Raw genomic sequence first — 18,076 nt, 5'->3', positions numbered from 1 at the left:
ATTTTTATTTGATGCAGTGCCTCGGCAGCAGTGTCCTCAGAGCCAAGGAGGCTAGATTTCCGCAGAGCTTGAGATGGTTTCCCACAAGGAAGGATCATTCCACCTTAGGAAAGCCCTACTCCACTTCGCTTCTTTCTACTCTCACAGCTCAGCATCCCCCCCTCCCTCCATAGGTGCTGAACATGTATGGGAAGGTGGTGACTGTCAGACACCAGGCTGTGACACGAAAGAAGGACAACCGCTTTGCTGTGGCCCTGGACTCAGAACAGAATAACATCCATGTGAAAGACATCGTCAAGGTCATTGATGGCCCCCACTCAGTGAGTATAACCTCCTGCCTGTTGACCACGCCTGAAATTGCTGGGGTGGGCATGGCCATGAGAGTGACCGTCCTTTCCCCACTCAGGGCCGGGAGGGCGAAATTCGCCATCTCTTCCGCAGCTTTGCCTTTCTGCACTGCAAGAAACTGGTGGAGAACGGGGGGATGTTTGTCTGCAAGACCCGCCACCTCGTCCTGGCAGGGGGCTCCAAGGTGAGGCGGGTGTGATGGCCTCCTGGCTCTTGGGTTCCTGGCTCAGCTCTCCAGCCTTCTCTGGCCCCCGCAGTGACAAGAACTGGCTTGTGGAGGGTTAGGAGAGCGGATGTCAGGCTCAGGTCATTGGTAGAGTTTACTGGGATTCTGAGCTTTTAATCAAATCATTCATCCATTCTGTTTTATTGAGCACCTGTTAGATGCCTGGCACTGGAGATAGAATAATGAACAAAAAGTCTCTGCCCTTCTAGAGATGCTACCCCAGAGACGAACAGATCAATATATACGTACATCGTACAGTGTGAGGTGATGATAGGCAATTGAAGGAAGGTTAAACAGGATAGGGAGAGAGACAATGGGGAGAGAATAACGGGGTTGCTGCTTTAGATGGGGGTCATCAGGGAAAGGTGTCTTTGATGTGACACCTGAGCAGAGATCCGAATGAAGGGGCCCAGAGCTGCCTGTCTCTGGGGAGCAGCAGATACAGGGGCTCTGAGTTAGAACATGTAGGAAAGCTGTGCAGAACCAAGTATTGGAAAGGAAATCAGGCCCTGGATCTGGGGAGCTGGGACCAGGAGGTGGTCCTCACAGCCCTAAACATTGGGCTGAGAAATTCTCCTGATTTGCAGTTTTTAGGTCACCGGGGCCATAAAGTCCTGGCCAGGGGAGGACCAGGCCTCTTGATTGACAGGCCCACACTGGCACAGGGGTGGTAGTTTCCCCAAAGGGAAATCGAGGCATTGTCACTAGGAGTTGGGAGAGATGGCTGCCAGGCTGTTCAAGCAGGAGGCAGGCAGTGGCATGGGGGCCAGGAGTCTATCACCCAGGCCCTGCCAGCCAGTTCACTTCTTGTCCCTTCCCTAGCCCCGAGATGTGACCAACTTCACAGTGGGTGGTTTTGCCCCTATGAGCCCCCGGATCAGCAGCCCCATGCACCCCAGCGCTGGAGGTGAGGAGTGGGGCGGAATGTCTCTGAGGGTTGGGGGGGTGGGATCATTCAGCTCACACTCACTGAGTGCCTGCTTGGCTGGCCTGGCCATGTAGGGGCTCACAGAGACCAGGACCTTCCCACACCACTGCCCCAGTGGCAGGCCAGAGTGGCCACAATTGTGCTGGGGCTCTGGTGGGGGCCCCCAGAGGAAGCTCCTGAACCAGTGGGGGTGCACTGGGGGAGTCAGGCAGGTGAAGAGGGGGCTTGAGAGGGTGCTCTGTCAATGGACACAGCATATGAGGGGAGGACATGGCCCTGGGGACTGGTGATCTTCTTCCTCCCCAGGTCAGCGTGGTGGCTTTGGCAGCCCTGGTGGCGGCAGCGGAGGCATGAGCAGGGGTCGGGGACGGAGAGACAACGAACTCATAGGCCAAACTGTGCGCATCTCCCAAGGACCCTACAAAGGTGACCTTCAGGCCTTCAGGGCTGTGTTGGAGGGCTGGGGGAGGGACGTGGTGGAGAACCCCATTCAGCCTGACCTCCGGTCTCCTCACAGGCTACATTGGTGTGGTGAAGGATGCCACTGAGTCCACAGCCCGCGTGGAGCTGCACTCTACCTGCCAGACCATCTCTGTGGACCGTCAGCGGCTCACTACAGTGTACGGGCTGGGGCAGGGCAGGGCCAGGATGGGGGTTGCTGGGTGGGTAAGGGAGCTCTACTCACCCCACTACTTCTCTGTGTCCACAGGGGTTCACGGCGCCCAGGTGGCATGACCTCAACCTATGGACGGACGCCCATGTATGGCTCCCAGACGCCCATGTATGGCTCTGGCTCCCGCACACCCATGTATGGCTCCCAGACTCCTCTCCAGGATGGTGAGTGTGCCCAGGGGATGGGGTTAAGGGGTGACATAGGGGTGGGGCTGGAGACAGGACATAACAGACAAACTCATTTCTCCCACTCTCCCATTTCAGGCAGCCGCACCCCACATTACGGTTCACAGACACCCCTGCATGATGGCAGCCGCACTCCTGCTCAGAGTGGGGCCTGGGACCCCAATAACCCTAACACACCGTCGCGGTGAGGATCAGGGGTGGGAGGCATGGTTCCTTGAGCCCGTGTGTTTGTGTGCGGTTGGAGGGATCTACATGGCCCTCCCTGAACACTCTGCTTCCATCCCCACGCTGTTCATGTGCGAAGGGTTAGGTATGGCTGGGATGGGTGGTCAGATGATCTCTAATCCCCACCATAGTAGCATGCTATGCATCAGACCTGAGCTTGGAGACAGATTTGTGTGTGACTTAGGTCATGTGACCAGTTGTGTGACCAGGTCTCTGCCTCCCAGGCTGCTCAGCTATGAAATGGAGGCCTCTGGTTGGGGCTGTTGTGGGGTGTTCAGTGCCATTGTGAGGTGTTCCTTGCTGTTCTGGAAGCATTTGCTACATTGCTGTGATTACCAGTCTTTCTCAACAGACTTCTCTCTCCAACAGGGCTGAGGAAGAATACGAGTATGCCTTCGACGACGAGCCCACCCCATCCCCACAGGCCTATGGGGGCACCCCCAATCCCCAAACACCTGGCTATCCTGACCCCTCATCCCCACAGGTCAACCCACAGTACAACCCACAGACACCAGGGACGCCAGCCATGTGAGTCCACTGGGGCTAACCCTAATCAACCCTTGCCCAAACCCTCTCTGCTGCCACTACCTTCTTCTCTTCTGCACCATCCCCAACAGCTGCGCCCTTCTGTCTTTGACTCTCCAGGTACAACACAGACCAGTTCTCCCCCTATGCCGCCCCCTCCCCACAAGGCTCCTACCAGCCCAGCCCCAGCCCCCAGAGTTACCACCAGGTGGCGCCAAGCCCAGCAGGCTACCAGAACACCCACTCTCCAGCCAGCTACCACCCCACACCCTCACCCATGGCCTATCAGGTACTGGTGAGCTTGCATGCCCTTAAGGGTGGTGGGCTAGGGGGCACTTGGGTGGCGCAGTTGATTAAGCAACCGACTCTTGGTTTCTGCTTACGTCGTGATCTCAGGGTCTTGGGATTGAGCCCTGCATCAGGCTCCACGCTTGGTGAGGAATCTGCTGAAGTTTCTCTCTCCCTTTCCCTCTGCTCCTTCGTGTACTCCTGCGTGCACGCATGTGTGCTCTCTCTCTCTCTTAAATGAATAAACCTTTTTTTTTTTTTAAAGATTTTATTTATTTATTCATGAGAGAGAGCACGAGAGAGGCAGACACACAGGCAGAGGGAGAAACAGGCTCCATGCAGGGAGCCAGACATGGGACTCAATTCCGGGTCTCCAGGATCACAACCTGGGCCGAAGGCAGCGCTAAACTGCTGAGCCACCCCGGCTGCCCTCAAATGAATAAACCTTTAAAAAAAAATGGGGGGGGGGGTGGGTTAGGATGAGTCTTGGGTCTATGGGGGCAACCAAGCTAGATGACCGATGACCTATTTTCAATAACGCCACCCCCCTTTCACCTACAGGCCAGCCCCAGCCCGAGCCCTGTTGGCTACAGTCCGATGACACCCGGAGCCCCCTCCCCTGGTGGCTACAACCCCCACACACCAGGCTCAGGCATTGAGCAGAACTCCAGCGACTGGGTAACCACTGACATCCAGGTGAAGGTGCGGGACACCTACCTGGATACACAGGTGGTGGGGCAGACAGGCGTCATCCGCAGCGTCACAGTAAGTGGGGCCCAGGCCGGTGGGTGGGCAGGACCCCTCATTTGGGGTCCCCAACCTCTGTGGTTACTGTTTTTTTTCTTTTTAACCATCTAACCATGTTTTCTGGTACCTGTTTATAGCTGGAAAAGCAGGTGTGGACGGTCTGGCCTGCAGGCTCCACAGGGCAGGGGTTTTTGCATGTTGTGTACATGGCTGGGGCCACCTTAGCCTGGAGTAGTGACTGGCACCCAGGAGCTAGATTACACGTTAACGTATTCCTCTGAGACCAGTTCAGTAACACGGACAGAGAGCTTCCCTATGCCAGGCCTCGGCTTAGAGCCAGGCACCCTACCCCTAGTGCTCCTCCTGCTCCAGCATTACTGGTCTTTCCATCCCTCACAGTCACTAGGTTCTCTCCAGCCTCAGGGCCTTAGCTTGTCACTTTCCTCTGTTTGGGACGCTCTTCTTTTCATCCTTCAGGGAAGCCTTTGAGCTATCTCAGGTCTGACTCTTACACGTCCATGTAATTTTTTTTCACATTACCTACCTGCTGCCTAAAATTAGCTTAAAGTTTATTCAGTGTGTGATTCTTTGGTTACTAAGCCTGTATTTCATTCCTAAGCAGCCCTAGTTCCTAGATGAGGAACCAACAGAGTGTTGGTCTTCTGGTAAATGTTACTTTAATGAATTAGACACCAGAGGGGCAGCCCGGGTGGCTCAGTGGTTTAGCGCCATCCTTGGCCCAGGGTGTGATCCTGGAGTCCTGGGATCGAGTCCCACGTCGGGCTCCCTGCATGGAGCCTGCTTCTCCCTCTGCCTATGTCTCTGTCTCTCTCTCTCTGTGTCTCTCATGAATAAATAAAATCTTTAAAAAAGAGAGAGAGAGAGACACCAGAGACCAAGATGGCTCCAGGCCCTGCCCTCACAGAGGCTCACATCCTAGTTGGGGAGGCAGACGTGTCCCCAAACAGGGACAGCCTGAGTGACCTGAGCTGGGATACCAGAAGCCCTGACAGTAAGGGGAGCTATGGGAACCTTAGAGGAGGCAACTTAATCAACTTTGGAGGGGTGCCTCCCAGAGGAAGCAGCATCTGCACCAAGATCTGAAGACTGGATAGGAGTAAACCAAGAGAAGTAGTGGGGGAGGGGGGAAAGTGTGTTCCAAAGACAGGGGCCTTGCAAAAGCCTGGAGATGAGGCAAAGCCTGGCACATCTGGGGAGTTGAAATATGTTCATTGTGGTTAGAACATAAAAAGCCCAGGGGGAAGGTGAGTGACAGGGCCAGAGAAGTGACTAGGCCAGGTCACATGGCAGCCTGGGGAACTTGGACTGTGTCCGGAGGAATCCAAGCAGGCAGGGCAGTGGTGGACCAGGTCTGTGGTTTGGAATTAATTCACTATGTTGCTCTAGCAGGGATGGACTAGGGTGGTGAGACTGGGGGCTGGGAACCCAGGGGGAGCTCTGGTTGTGAGGAAGAGAGGAGGGAGGCAGGTGGCAGAGACCCTCAGGAGGCCAAGTGAACACACCCCAGCACTGAAGGCTGTTGGTGAAAGGGCTGACCTACATTGAGGTCAGAGCTCTGGCCAGGGACTAGGTAGGGCCTGTGAGGATATCCCTGAGGTATAGGTGGGGCCAGGAGGGGAAAGGTGAGGAGGCCCACTTGGAACGTGGAGTCACATGCCTGAGCAGCAGTCTCTTTTGGCCTAAGTTAGCTTCGTTCTGGTGCTTCCCTTGCTGATCTGGCCACCCCACCCCAACACCCCACAGGCCCAGGAACCAGGCCCAGCTTTTGACCTTTCCTGCCCATCACCTTAGGGGCAAGTAACTTGTTAGGACGATCCCTGAGCCGGTGGCCTCTGAGCGTGGGCAGCAGTGCTCTGTTGGACACTGACCAGGCTGTCCCTACCCACAGGGAGGCATGTGCTCTGTATACCTAAAGGACAGTGAGAAGGTTGTCAGCATCTCCAGTGAGCACCTGGAGCCCATCACCCCCACCAAGAACAACAAGGTAAGGAGGTAGGGCAGGGGACGTGGGGGCCTTGGGTTGCTGACATGGACCCTGACCCCCGTTCCTCCCCACCTCAGGTGAAGGTGATCCTGGGTGAGGATCGGGAAGCCACAGGGGTCCTGTTGAGCATCGATGGTGAGGATGGCATCGTCCGCATGGACCTTGACGAGCAGCTCAAGATCCTCAACCTCCGCTTCCTGGGGAAGCTCCTGGAGGCCTGAGGAACGCAGGGCGGGTGGACTTGGCAGATTATCTGGCAGATAGAGAGTGGAGTGTCTGTCCTTCCTTCGTTCCATGGCCCTTGGCTCTTGACACAGGGTCTGGGGTCCGGACCAGGGCTAATCTGGTCTTTAGGATTTCTTTTATTTTCCTTTTGAGTTCCTATCTTCCTCCCTGATGTTCATGGGAATCAGAATAGAGTCTGGGGGGAGGGTCCCCACCTTCTTGTACCCTCCCTTCCCCAGCTTGCTTTTGTGTTTCGGTCTTTCAATAAAAAGCTGTTTGGTCAGAAGGGGTGTGTATGTGTGTGTCTGTTTTGTAAGTGCGGTCATTTGTAGACCCCACTTACTTCCTGGGCAAATAACTAGATGGGGGCACCTAAGCCTCAGTTTCCCCATCTAGAAAATGATGCTGCCTACCCCAGCATGAATGTATGAGGAGACATTGGAAAGATTATTAGAACAGAGCCTGCCCCTCATTGAAGTTAACATCCCACTCTCACTTGAGTTACGTGAAGTGAAAATCAGTAAAACCCTCCAGGAAAACCGAAATTCCTCCTATGGTGCAGGATACTGCAGTTGAAGGTCCTCTTCTTGAGCCCACAGAGCAGCGACACCAGAATTTCTGTGGCTTGTCTGGTGGCTTGAGGGTAGAGACGAGCAAGCTGGAAAATGGGGCTTCAGTACCCTGACCTTCCTTCACCTTACTCATTTGACAAATTTTTTTTTAATTAATGCAATATAAAACATTTCAAATATTCGAAAAGGGGGCAGCCTCCGTGGCGCAGCGGTTTAGTGCCGCCTGCAGCCCAGGGCGTGATCCTGGAGACCCGGGATCAAGTCCCACATCGGGTTCTCTGTGGAGCCTGCTTCTCCCTTTGCCTGTGTCTCTGCCTCTCTCTCTGTGTGTCTGTCATGAATAAATAAAATCTTTAAAAAAAATTTTTTTTAATATTCGAAAAGATACTACAACCCCTAGAACATCCATGCCTCACCCACCACCCGGCTTGGCAGTACATAGTACAGTACGTAGGAGAGAGAGCTTTAAACAGCAACCCCAGTCCGTGCGTCCCCACCCCCACCAGAGGGGACCAGAAGCCTGACCTTAGTATTTTTCCCTAAATGTAACGTGATTTTCCATGCTTTCAAAGTTCCCATAAGCAGTAGGAGACTTCCCTTCCTTTTAAAGTAAGGAGGGAGAGTCTTCGCGGCCACCTGTCGCCCCTTACTCATGGATTTCTGTCTCGATAAGCCCGAACCCGGGGAGGCGGCCGCTGCTCCTTTGGCCGAGCCTTCGCTTGAAAGCGCTGGCTTTCCAGACCCTTCCTAGAGCAGCTCAGGGGAGGAGGGGCAAGAAAGGGCTGCGAGGTCGGGAGAGATTCGGCTTCCAGGCTCCTCAGGAGGAAGGGTTTGGGAGGGCTGGCTTTCAGCCCGCTTCCTGGGCGGACCACGTGGGCGAAACGAACTAGCTCGCTGCTTTGCTTCTCAGGACGCGATCCGCAGCCACAGGGTCCTACGCGGCGGCCTCAGCCTTGCCCCCGGGCCTTGCGTGAGCCGCTCCGCGCCGCTGTAGGGGCGGCGAGGCGTGGGGTCGGCGGAACGCCTGACGGCGGCGCGCCGGGTCGACCCGAAACGAGGACGCGGGCGGCTCTGCTCCGCAGCCCTTTGTCCCTCTCGGGCTCCCGTCCACCCGCCCCACCCCCGAGCCCCCATTGGCCCAGGCCGCGGCCCGGGCCGGGCGATGAGGAGCGAGTGGGCGGGGCCGCGTGGCGTCAGCGCAAGATGGCGGCCTCGGCGGCGCTGGCCTTGCGCTTGCGGAGCGAGCTGCGGCGCGGCGCGCGGGGGCTGTGCGCGAGGCTGGCGACGCCGCCGCCCCGGACCCCGGACCAGGTGAGCCGGACGCAGGTGGCCCGGGAGTGCGGGGTGCCCCCTCCTGAAATTCCGGGCGGCCCGCGCCGCGCGAGGGTTCTGGGACGCAGCACCTCAGGGTGCTGATTGGAACGCCGCCCGCGTTTCGGGGCGCTTCCCTGCCTCCCGGGTGGGCAGCGCTTGCGCCCCTGAGCTAGATGCTGGGGGCCGAAGTGCGTCCTCTGAACGCCATCTCCTCTGGACCCCACGTGGGTACTGGGGGAAGGGAGGTCACCTGTTTCCCATCTCGGTGACCTCTCAGGTAATGCTTGGCGGGGAGGGGCCCGGGATGCTGGGGTCCCAGACTGGCCTGGGGGTACTGTCCCCGCGGTGGTGGCGGTGATGATGAGGTCCATGCCCGGGCTTTTGATTCAACCTGCCTCCACACTGACGGAGATCGGGCCTTTCCGACCTCCGTGCCCTTACTTCCCCAGGCAAGCGATTGCCGCTCTGTCCCCACTCCCAACCCTTCCCCTCTGTACCCCACTGCTGTGCGCCCCGGGCATCCGCATGACTTAACTACCCGTCCAATCCACTTTTGTGCTCTCCATCACCTTGCTCCCGGCATTCAGCCAGGCTCCCTGACTTCATTTCCCTGCCCTGCGGGATCCTGGGCGCCCAGCCTATCAACCCTTGGGCACCTGGCCCAGGACAGTCAAGTTCTTGACTATTCTAAGAAACCCAATCCCCTGGTTGCCTGTGCAGAGACCCAACACCCTGAGGCTATGTGGGTGTCTGCTTCCTGGCTCCCAACCTTGATTCTTCTCTGACCAGGGTGCCAGAATCATCCTGACCTTTCTCACTTCTCTTTCGGCTAATCTACCTACTCTCAATTGCAGGCCACGGAAATTGGGAGCCGCTCGGGCACCAAGGCCCAGGCTCAGGGGCCACAGCAGCAGCAGCGGGGCACAGAGGGTCCCAGCTACGCCAAAAAAGTCGCACTCTGGCTGGCTGGGCTGCTCGGGGCCGGTGGGACTGTGAGCGTCGTCTATATCTTTGGTGAGGGACATGTGCCTGTTTCCCAGTTTTGTTCCCTTGACTCTCTCTTCTGCAGAACCTCCCCCCTTTCTCTTAAGAGTTTGGCCCATCTTCATTCCCTGGCTCCTCCCTCCTTAAGGCAGCCAACTAGAACATCAGCCTTGGAAATGGGAGACCTTTCTTCTCCCTCTGCCCACTTTGCTCAAGGTTGAACTCTTAGTTGGTTCTGCACTAGGATACAGAGAGTCATTTGGAAGAGGGGAAGATGGGGAAGGAGAGGCCTGGAGCCGCCTCCTAAGCTACCTCTTCCTGCAGCACCCAAAACTCCAGCCCTCCCCGTAGTCCCTTCCTCCTTCAGAGACTGAGGAGACCCTGCCTCAGTCCCTCTTCTCTTGGAAACCCAGGATCCTGACTACCGGCCCCATCCTCTCTTGACCTCTGGAGACCATGCCTCTTCCTTCTTCCCTCAGACCCAGGAATCCAGGCCCCCTGCCCTCTTCCTTCCTCAAGATCCAGGAGACCGGGCCTCAATTTCTCTCATTCCTTCCTGTCTCCTTTACAGGAAACAACTCTGTGGATGAAACTGGTGCCAAGGTGAGGAGGAGAGAGACCCAGATGGGACCCTAAGCCTTGCCAGGGGTCCCATCCTATGGGTCCTTTCCCCTTTGGTCTGCTCAGGCTCATTGCTGGTCTCAGGATGAGCCTTTCCCTCCCAGGGACCTTTGCCTACAACTCCCAGGGCCCTGGAGATTCCTTTTTTGGGTTTGATGGGTTTCAGCCTCTGCCATCCCAAACCGTACATTTTTGTCTCCACTTTCCAGATTCCTGATGAATTCGACAATGGTGAGTAAAAACAGCCACAGGTTCTGAGGTCCCCCCGCTGAACCTCCCGATCCTGCAACTTATAGGGATGTTACCCTTCCTTCTGGTGCCCCCCACCCCTCCTCCTTTCTTTGGGGGGTGGGGGAGTCAGCAGCTGGATGGCTTTGGGGGGAGGGGCATTACAAAGCCGCAGTCCTCTTCAGTCCTCTTCACTGGCCCAGGAGCAGATGGTCAGGGAGAGATGGGGGAGGGGAGTTCACCGGTAGGAGTGCTTGGAGAGAGGGGGGCCTGTCTACCACCAGACGCATGGCTTCCTGTGCCTTAGATCTGAGCGGCTGCAGCCCTTAATCCCCTCCTCTTTCTGACGGCCTCCTCTTTCCCCCTAAGCCCCCCACCTCATCAGGCTCATTTCCAAAACAATGTCTTTCCTCCCTCCCTTTTAGTTAACCAGCTTTTGGTAGAGAGTTTCTGGCAAGTTAGATAAGTAGAGAGTAGTTGTCAGTTCTGTCACACCTGACCCTTCCCCAGAGAAAAATACAATTGGTAGGTCCAGAAAGCCACCTGTTCGTGCTGGGAAAGTTTGCAAACCCACATGTTAATACATTGGTTAGTTAAGCTGGCCAGGTGGGTAAGTAATGGTGTTTTAACTGGGTAATCTTCCTAGTTTATTTTTATTTTTTTTTAAGATTTTATCTATCCACTTATGAGAGAGAGAGAGAGAGAGACAGAGATAGAAGCAGGCTCCATGCAGGGGGCCCAATGCAGGACTCCATCCCGGATTGGGGGATAATGCCCTGAGCCAAAGGCAGACACTCAACTGCTGAGCCACTCAGGCGTCCCATATTGATTTTTTTTTTTAAGATTTTACCTATTCCTGATTTAAATAAATCAACATACTGATTTAAGTTGGCCGGGTAAAGATAGATAGATAGATAGATAGATAGATAGATAGATAGATAGATAGATAGATAGAGAAAGAGAGAGAAAGAAAAGAAAAGAAAAGAAAAGAAAAAAGAAAAGAAAGAACGGGTAAACCTGCAGGTTTAAAATGTGTTTGCTAGCATAACTAGTTTCAACATTTTGGGTTTTGTTTGTTTTGTTTTTGTTTTTTTTATTCATGAGAGACACATAAAGAGAGGCAGAGGGATCCCTGGGTGGCGCAGTGGTTTGGCGCCTGCCTTTGGCCCAGGGCGCGATCCTGGAGACCCGGGATCGAATCCCACGTCGGGCTCCCAGTGCATGGAGCCTGCTTCTCCCTCTGCCTGTGTCTCTGCCTCTCTCTCTCTCTCTCTGTGTGACTATCATAAGTAATAAATAAAAATTAAAAAAAAAAAGAGAGAGAGAGAGAGAGAGGCAGAGACACGGGCAGAGAGAGAAGCAGGCTCCTTGCAGGGAGCCCAATGTGGGACTCAATCCTGGGACCTGGATCACTCCCTGAGCCAAAGGCAAATGCTCAACCGCTGAGCCATCCAGGCGTCCCATCAACACTTTGGTTTTGAAAAGGCAAGCCCTTACATAGGCAGTGGTTTAACTAAACTAAAAGTACCTAATGAAGCAGGCAGTCAGATAAACTTCCTGCTTTAAACTGGGTTCAGGGCAGCCCGGGTGGCTCAGCGGTTTGGCGCCACCTTCGGTTCGGGGTGTGATCCTGGAGACCCAGGATCGAGTTCCGCGTCGGGCTTCCTGCATGGAGCCTGCTTCTCCCTCTGCCTGTGTCTCTCATGAATAAATAAACAAAATTAAAAAAATGAATATTCTGAACCCAGTTTATTTTTATTTATTTATTTTTAAGATTTTATCTATTTATTCATGAGAGACATAGAGAGAGAGGCAGAGACACAGGCAGAGGGAGAAGCAGGCTCCATGCAGGGACTCCGACGTGGGACTTGATCCCGGGTCTCCAGGATTCTGTCCAGGGCCAAAGGGAACGCCAAATCACTGAGCCACCTGGGCTGTCCCAGTATATTCATTTAAGCCAGGATTTTTCAACCTTGGCCCCATTGGTACTTTGTTTTGTTTATTTTATTTTTTATTTTTATTTTTTAAAGATTTTATTTATATATTCATAAGAGACACAGAGAGAGAGAGGCAGAGACACAGGCAGAGAGAAGCAGGCTCCATGCAGGGATCCCAGTGTGGTACTCAATCCTGGGACTCCCGGGTCATGCCCTGGGTCGAAGGCAGATGCTCAACTGCTGAGCCACCCAGGTGTCCCATGTTTTGTTTTGTTTTAAAGATCGTATTTATTTATTCACGAGAGAGACAGAGATATAGGCAGAGGGAGAAGCAGGCTCCATGCAGGGAGCCTGATGTGGAACTCAATCCTGGCACTACGAGATCACACCCTGAGCTAAAGGCAGATGCTCAACCACTGAGCCACCCAGGCGTCCATCCCCCTGTTGGTACTTTGAAGCAGGTAGTGCATTGTTGTGGGGAGTGGTGGGTGCATTGGAGGGTGTTGAGCAGCATGGTAGGCCTCAGTCCACTATTTGCCAGTATCGTGGCCATCACATGTGTCTTCAAACATTGCCTTGAGTCCCTGGAAGATACCGGACCAGATTCCTCCGAGTTGAGAACCACTAGATTAAGAGTATGTAAGTGTATATGTATATTTAGCATGGTTTCAGTAGACTTAGCATATTAGCTTTAACCGACAGATGTAGAAGAAGCCTAGTGGTTCAAAACGGACTGAACACGCTGGTATAATGTCAGCAGAGTTACATGTATGCATAAACATTCTGTTTTATATCTGGGGTGGTGTGTGAGTAGAAGTATTCACATTAGAATTGGGCAGGTGAATAAAAGTATCTACTCCTGCCTGGCGGTTATGTCCCTGCCTCCTACTTTTTGACTTAGAAATGAGCTCTTTCAGACCAGGTGGGTGTATAGACTTGTTTGTGTTTGGTAGGTAAATAAAGCCCTGGTTTGTTGGGGAGGTTGAGCAATGGCTCATCTTGGAATCCCTTTGTGCCCCTGTATCCTCCTAGATCCAATTCTGGTACAGCAGTTGCGCCGCACATACAAATATTTCAAAGACTACAGACAGGTGAGCAGGAACTCTGAGTCAAGTCCCCACCCTCCAGCCCCAGCCCCTGCCTCCTTGTCTGAGTGCTCCCATTCCGTCCCTGTCCCCACAGATGATCATCGAGCCCACCAGTCCCTGCCTCCTCCCAGACCCTCTAAAGGAGCCGTACTACCAGCCGCCCTACACGCTGGTCTTGGAGCTCACAGGCGTCCTCTTGCACCCTGAGTGGTCGGTGTGTCCTGGGGAAGGCAGCGGGCTGGGGACACTAGATAGACGTGGGTGGCCAGATCTCGATGATACAGTTGAGAGCAGAGACTCTGGAGCCAGATCCATCGTGTGATGTAGGGGAGGGGGCATCTCTCACTGGTTTTCTCAGCTGTGAGACTGCCCACCCTGTGGGTTGTTGTGAGTGTGGCTGAGCACACAATATGTGCTACACCCTCCAGACTCCTAGACCCTCAGTCACTCCTAGACCCATGTGCTTCTGAGCACCCCCCACCTGGAGCTACAAAGATGGGGGAGAGCACTCTAGTTCTGGAGATCCCCTGGCTGGGGCTTTGTTCTCTTCGGGGTTTCCGAGTCTTGGCGTTTCACTGTCCTCACTGACTCCACTGTCCTTCCTGCCTCCCCAGCTGGCCACCGGCTGGAGGTTTAAGAAGCGTCCAGGCATCGAAACTTTATTCCAGCAGCTTGCCCCTTTGTATGAAATCGTCATCTTTACATCAGAGACTGGCATGGTAAGGCCCCGGGACAGGGGAGGGATGGTCGGTGTGGCAGGAGATCCAGAGGGTCAGGCTCACCCTGATCTTGTGTCTCCCATCCCACCCCCAGACTGCATTCCCACTCATCGACAGCGTGGACCCTCATGGCTTCATCTCCTACCGCCTGTTCCGGGATGCCACAAGATACATGGATGGGCACCATGTTAAGGTGTCATGGTTGGGGGGGTGGGGCATAGGTGGTCCTCTGGGACTTGAGGGGTGGGGTACTGACGCCTTCTGAGGAAAAGAAAAGAGGCCTCAGCTCTGACCCCAGTCTCAACCCTTCTTCTGCCCCAGATCTGATTCTGACAGAACTTTAGCCTGCCCTCAGCACAGGCTGGGCTCCTAGGTTCTTCTCCCTTCCTTGGTATCTGGGGATGGGAGTGGGGGGAAATGAAGGCTCTCCAAAGAAGACAGTTGGGGGTAATGGAGGGATATGAGATTTGGAAGCTGTCTGTTGTCTCTGTGTGGAGCTGAGTGTCTTTGGGATTGTAATTGTAGTAGCTTACACGAGACTCTGGGCCTATGTGTACTTGCAGGATATTTCATGTCTGAATCGGGACCCTGCCCGCGTAGTAGTTGTGGACTGCAAGAAGGAAGCTTTTCGCCTCCAGCCCTACAATGGCGTCGCCCTGCGGCCCTGGGACGGCAACTCTGATGACCGGGTCTTGTTGGACCTGTCTGCCTTCCTTAAGAGTGAGGCTAATCCCTGACCTGGCTACTGGCCTTGGAGCCCTTGAGTCTCAAGAGGAATAATAGATGCTTAATTCTGGCTGCCTCCCCCAACCCGCATGTAAAATTGGGTACTTGAGATATGAGAGATTCACAAGCATCCTGCAGTCTTTAGAAGTTTCTGAGAGAATGTTTGGGGTGCTCTGGAATATTTAGGGGATTCTTGGGGGGATGTCCAGGGGAGCCCTTTTGGCCTGTTAAGAAATGTTCGAGGTAGGTCTGACCAGCCCCAGGGTCTGACCTTTACCCTCGTGGGCTCTGCTTCCCTGGGGTCTTTCTGCCTGCCTGACCCCTACCTACTGTGCCCACAGCCATTGCGCTGAACCGAGTGGAGGATGTCAGGACCGTGTTAGAACATTACGCCCTGGAGGATGACCCACTGGAGGCTTTCAAACAGCGGCAGAGCCGGCTAGAGCAGGTGGGTGCTCAGACTGCAGATGGGTGGGGTCATCATGTCAGTTCCCAAGGGAGGGCCCCTAGAGCAGCCTGTCTCTGCTCTGGCTGCAAGACCTTGACCAAGGACCTGGTCTTCCACACAACTGTCCTGTAGGGCTCTTGTAATGGCGAAGGAGGTGGTCGATTTCCACAGCCTGCTTTGAGAGCAGGAGGCAGGAAAGCCAAGCATGGATCTTGGAGAGGTGTAGTCCGTGATGATTTCAAGCAGATATGAGGGCCCAGGTTTTGTGTGGACAGGAGGTTTGGGTCAGGCCTGGAGAATGGGGATCCCTGGACACTTGGCCCAAGGGACAGGGCAAGGAGTTCTGGTGTTCTCAGTGTGATCCTGGTAATTTGGAAATGAAGCTGAGAATATGGATTGAGCCTGGGAAAGAAATCCTCTGGGATCTAAATTGAGGTTGACCAGATTCTGGGTTGGATGCCTGCGAGTAGGGCTGGAGCTCCTGAGTGCCCAAAGGATGAGTCTTTGGAGATTTGGGCCTGGGATTCCCCCAACATTCAAACTAGGGGTCCTTCGGCTGAGGGCTGGACACTGGGGCTCAGAGACCAGAACAGTGTAGTCTGATGAAGAGCCTGGGGTCTCACCAGCATCTATGTTTAGGGTAAAAAGGATCTGGGGTAGGTTCCCGGGGTTCAGGAGAGGGGGATCATGACAGTACCAGGACTTGAATCTGGGCTCCTGTGTCTGGGCTGGCGTTCTAGGAGCTTGGGGAAGGGGTTTAGGGCTGGGCAGAGGTTTAAGGAAGATGGCCCCTTGGATGAGGGAGTCTAGGAGAATACCCAGCCCAGGCTGACCCTCCTCCCTGTCTTTCACCCCAGGAAGAACAGCAGCGCCTGGCTGAGCTCTCCAAATCCAGCAAGCAGAACCTCTTCTTTGGCTCTCTTACCAACCGCTTATGGCCTCGCTCCAAACAGCCCTGACTTCTGAGCCTCTTCAGACTCACTGCCTGGGTCCTGGGCCCGAGGCCCCAGTGCTCCCAGATCATGGCTTGGGCAGCCACATCCAATAAAGTCCATCCCAGATGCCACACTCCTGTGTCCGGAGAGTCTCCAGATGGGGGCATCGGGGTGAGGTCCGGGACTCTTGGGACATCGTCCCACAGTGGCTAATTGGCTGCCAAGCACAGTGTCAGTTGTTTGATGGATCAGGATTGGTTTTGAACCCTGGCCTGGGAATCTGCAAACCCAGATCCTTCTAGCCATGGCTTGTGTGCAGTGTGACCTCAAAAAGTACTTCTCACTCTTTGACCGTGTCCTCATCTATGGAAAAGGGAAGAGAGGTCAACACTGGGGATTTAGAGCCAGGTCACTGCCAGGGTGTTGTGTACAAGCGCGAAGCCTGGGCTCCTTGGGGTTCTGGGGGGACCAGAGGGCAGCTGTTACCCCCTCTGCCAGCTGTGGCCCTGTGGGAAGGTGGGCCTGGAGTTGCTTGATCAGCTTTTTCAATAGAAGCCAGAAGTTGGGTTTTTTGTTTTTTTTTTTTTAAGTTGGGGTTTTTATATTAAGTCTCCCAATTTTTAAATGTTGGGTCCTAACTAGGACAGGCAGACTGTCGTAGCCCTGAATGGTGGCATTTTCTGTGAGACTGATCCAGTCCAGCAGCCAGTGGTCATACGGCGTCATGATACTGAGGACTGGAGTTTCTGTTTGTATCATTTTAATTAACTTTAACTTAAGCAGCCATGCATGGGTCCTGGCTTCTGACGTGGACAGCACAGTTGCATGGCACTCCACGGTATGGGATCCGGACTGTCCAAGTTCAAGTCCCAGCTTCACCACTTCTGTCTACCATGGTCTTGAGTAGGTTACTGAGGGCTGAGGGAGACACTCCATGGAGGCACCCGGATGGTAGCTGTGTACCTTGGGCAAGGCATCCTTCTGCTTCTGCCTCCTCATCTCACAAATGGGGGTGATGGGAGGACTGATCTTGGAGCAGCTGTGAGGGGTAGACAGGACAGCCCGTGCTCAGGCGATGAGCCTTCTTACCAGGTGACCACACTAGCTCTTCACAGACTGCAGCATCCTGGACCGGCTTGACGGCCCCCACACCCGGCTGGCCCAGCCTCTCCAGCCAGCATTTAGTGCCAGGACCAGCTAAATATTTTGGTGTTGCTATAATAATTAAAATGTAACTTTGTGGGCCAGATTGATGGAGCCTTTGAACTCTAGATTTTTTTAAAACCTTACTGATATCTACAAAGAAGTTAAAATTTGCCGAACTTCCCAGCCCCGAGGTCTACTATCTATACCTGGGGCTAGGTTTTAGGGGTCTTGGTTTACTCATTCATCAGAGATTAATGATAGTACCTCTCTCGTCCATTCACTCCTAAGTGCTGAGTGCCTGGCCTTGTTCTAGGCAGTAGGGTGCATCAGTGAGCAAATTAGGTAAAAAGCTCTCACCTCGTGGAGGAGACAATGGTAAGATATTTCTCGAGGTAATAAATGCATTAAGAAAAATAAAGTATGGAAAGTAGATAGAGTGGTTTGGGGACTTGTGCTGATTTAGACCAGATGGAATAGTCAAGGCCTCTTTGGAGGGTGCATTTGACCATAATGAAATGAGGATCTCTGAGCGTGTCAGGCAGTCCCCTCAGGGCCTTTGCACTTGCTGTACTGGCAGGAATATTTTCCCAGGATCCATATCACTGCCCCTCTTCCCCTACCTCAGGTCTTGCTCACATGTCACCTCAGTGTGGCCTATCTGGCCCTAAGATCGGCCTGTAAGGAAAAGTCCTCCATAGCCAAAGAGACTCAGGAAACTCCTACAGTGTACTCCATACACGTGACAGAATCACCTGAAATCCCATCATGTCTGGCACAAACCTTCAATAAAGCCTGGCTATTTCTGTGACCTTGAAAATGTTTGAGCTATCTCAGACCTGGAATCTGTTATCTTCCCAAGTTACTACCCAAAGGCAGGAATTTACCTTCTCCCACAGCAGGTTCTAAAGATTGTCCAAATTCTATTTGAATGTCTCCTGTGATGGGAAACTCACTCCTCCATCTATTCCAGTACAGGGCCTACT

General features: G+C 53.9%; 2 protein-coding genes across 6 annotated transcripts in view; both read left to right on the top strand.

Annotated features, from left to right (window-relative positions):
* Positions 1–6,661, top strand: part of SUPT5H (SPT5 homolog, DSIF elongation factor subunit) — a 29,264-nt gene extending 22,603 nt beyond the window's left edge. For all 5 annotated transcript variants that reach the window (XM_038528914.1, XM_038528910.1, XM_038528911.1 and 2 more), the window contains 12 exons: positions 174–320; positions 407–532; positions 1,397–1,481; positions 1,809–1,928; positions 2,020–2,122; positions 2,212–2,339; positions 2,439–2,544; positions 2,955–3,113; positions 3,231–3,399; positions 3,960–4,163; positions 6,055–6,150; positions 6,228–6,661. In XM_038528914.1, the coding sequence (XP_038384842.1) occupies positions 174–320; positions 407–532; positions 1,397–1,481; positions 1,809–1,928; positions 2,020–2,122; positions 2,212–2,339; positions 2,439–2,544; positions 2,955–3,113; positions 3,231–3,399; positions 3,960–4,163; positions 6,055–6,150; positions 6,228–6,371 (1,587 nt within the window). In that variant the 3' untranslated portion in view covers positions 6,372–6,661. The remainder of the gene's footprint in view (positions 1–173; positions 321–406; positions 533–1,396; positions 1,482–1,808; positions 1,929–2,019; positions 2,123–2,211; positions 2,340–2,438; positions 2,545–2,954; positions 3,114–3,230; positions 3,400–3,959; positions 4,164–6,054; positions 6,151–6,227) is intronic.
* A 1,448-nt stretch (positions 6,662–8,109) lies between these two features.
* TIMM50 (translocase of inner mitochondrial membrane 50) lies at positions 8,110–16,080 on the top strand. The gene is made up of 11 exons (XM_038528908.1): positions 8,110–8,258; positions 9,116–9,275; positions 9,817–9,848; positions 10,076–10,097; positions 13,064–13,122; positions 13,214–13,333; positions 13,734–13,838; positions 13,933–14,031; positions 14,402–14,558; positions 14,906–15,012; positions 15,870–16,080. Exons 1-11 carry the CDS (start codon positions 8,151–8,153, stop codon positions 15,969–15,971), a joined length of 1,071 nt encoding a protein of 356 aa, XP_038384836.1. The 5' UTR covers positions 8,110–8,150; the 3' UTR covers positions 15,972–16,080.
* Positions 16,081–18,076: the final 1,996 nt, after the last annotated feature.

This window comes from Canis lupus, chromosome 1 (assembly GCF_011100685.1).
Source record: "Canis lupus familiaris isolate Mischka breed German Shepherd chromosome 1, alternate assembly UU_Cfam_GSD_1.0, whole genome shotgun sequence".
Classification (NCBI taxonomy): domain Eukaryota; kingdom Metazoa; phylum Chordata; class Mammalia; order Carnivora; family Canidae; genus Canis; species Canis lupus.
Note: the sequence above shows the minus strand (reverse complement) of the source record. Positions and strands in the feature narration are given on the sequence as shown.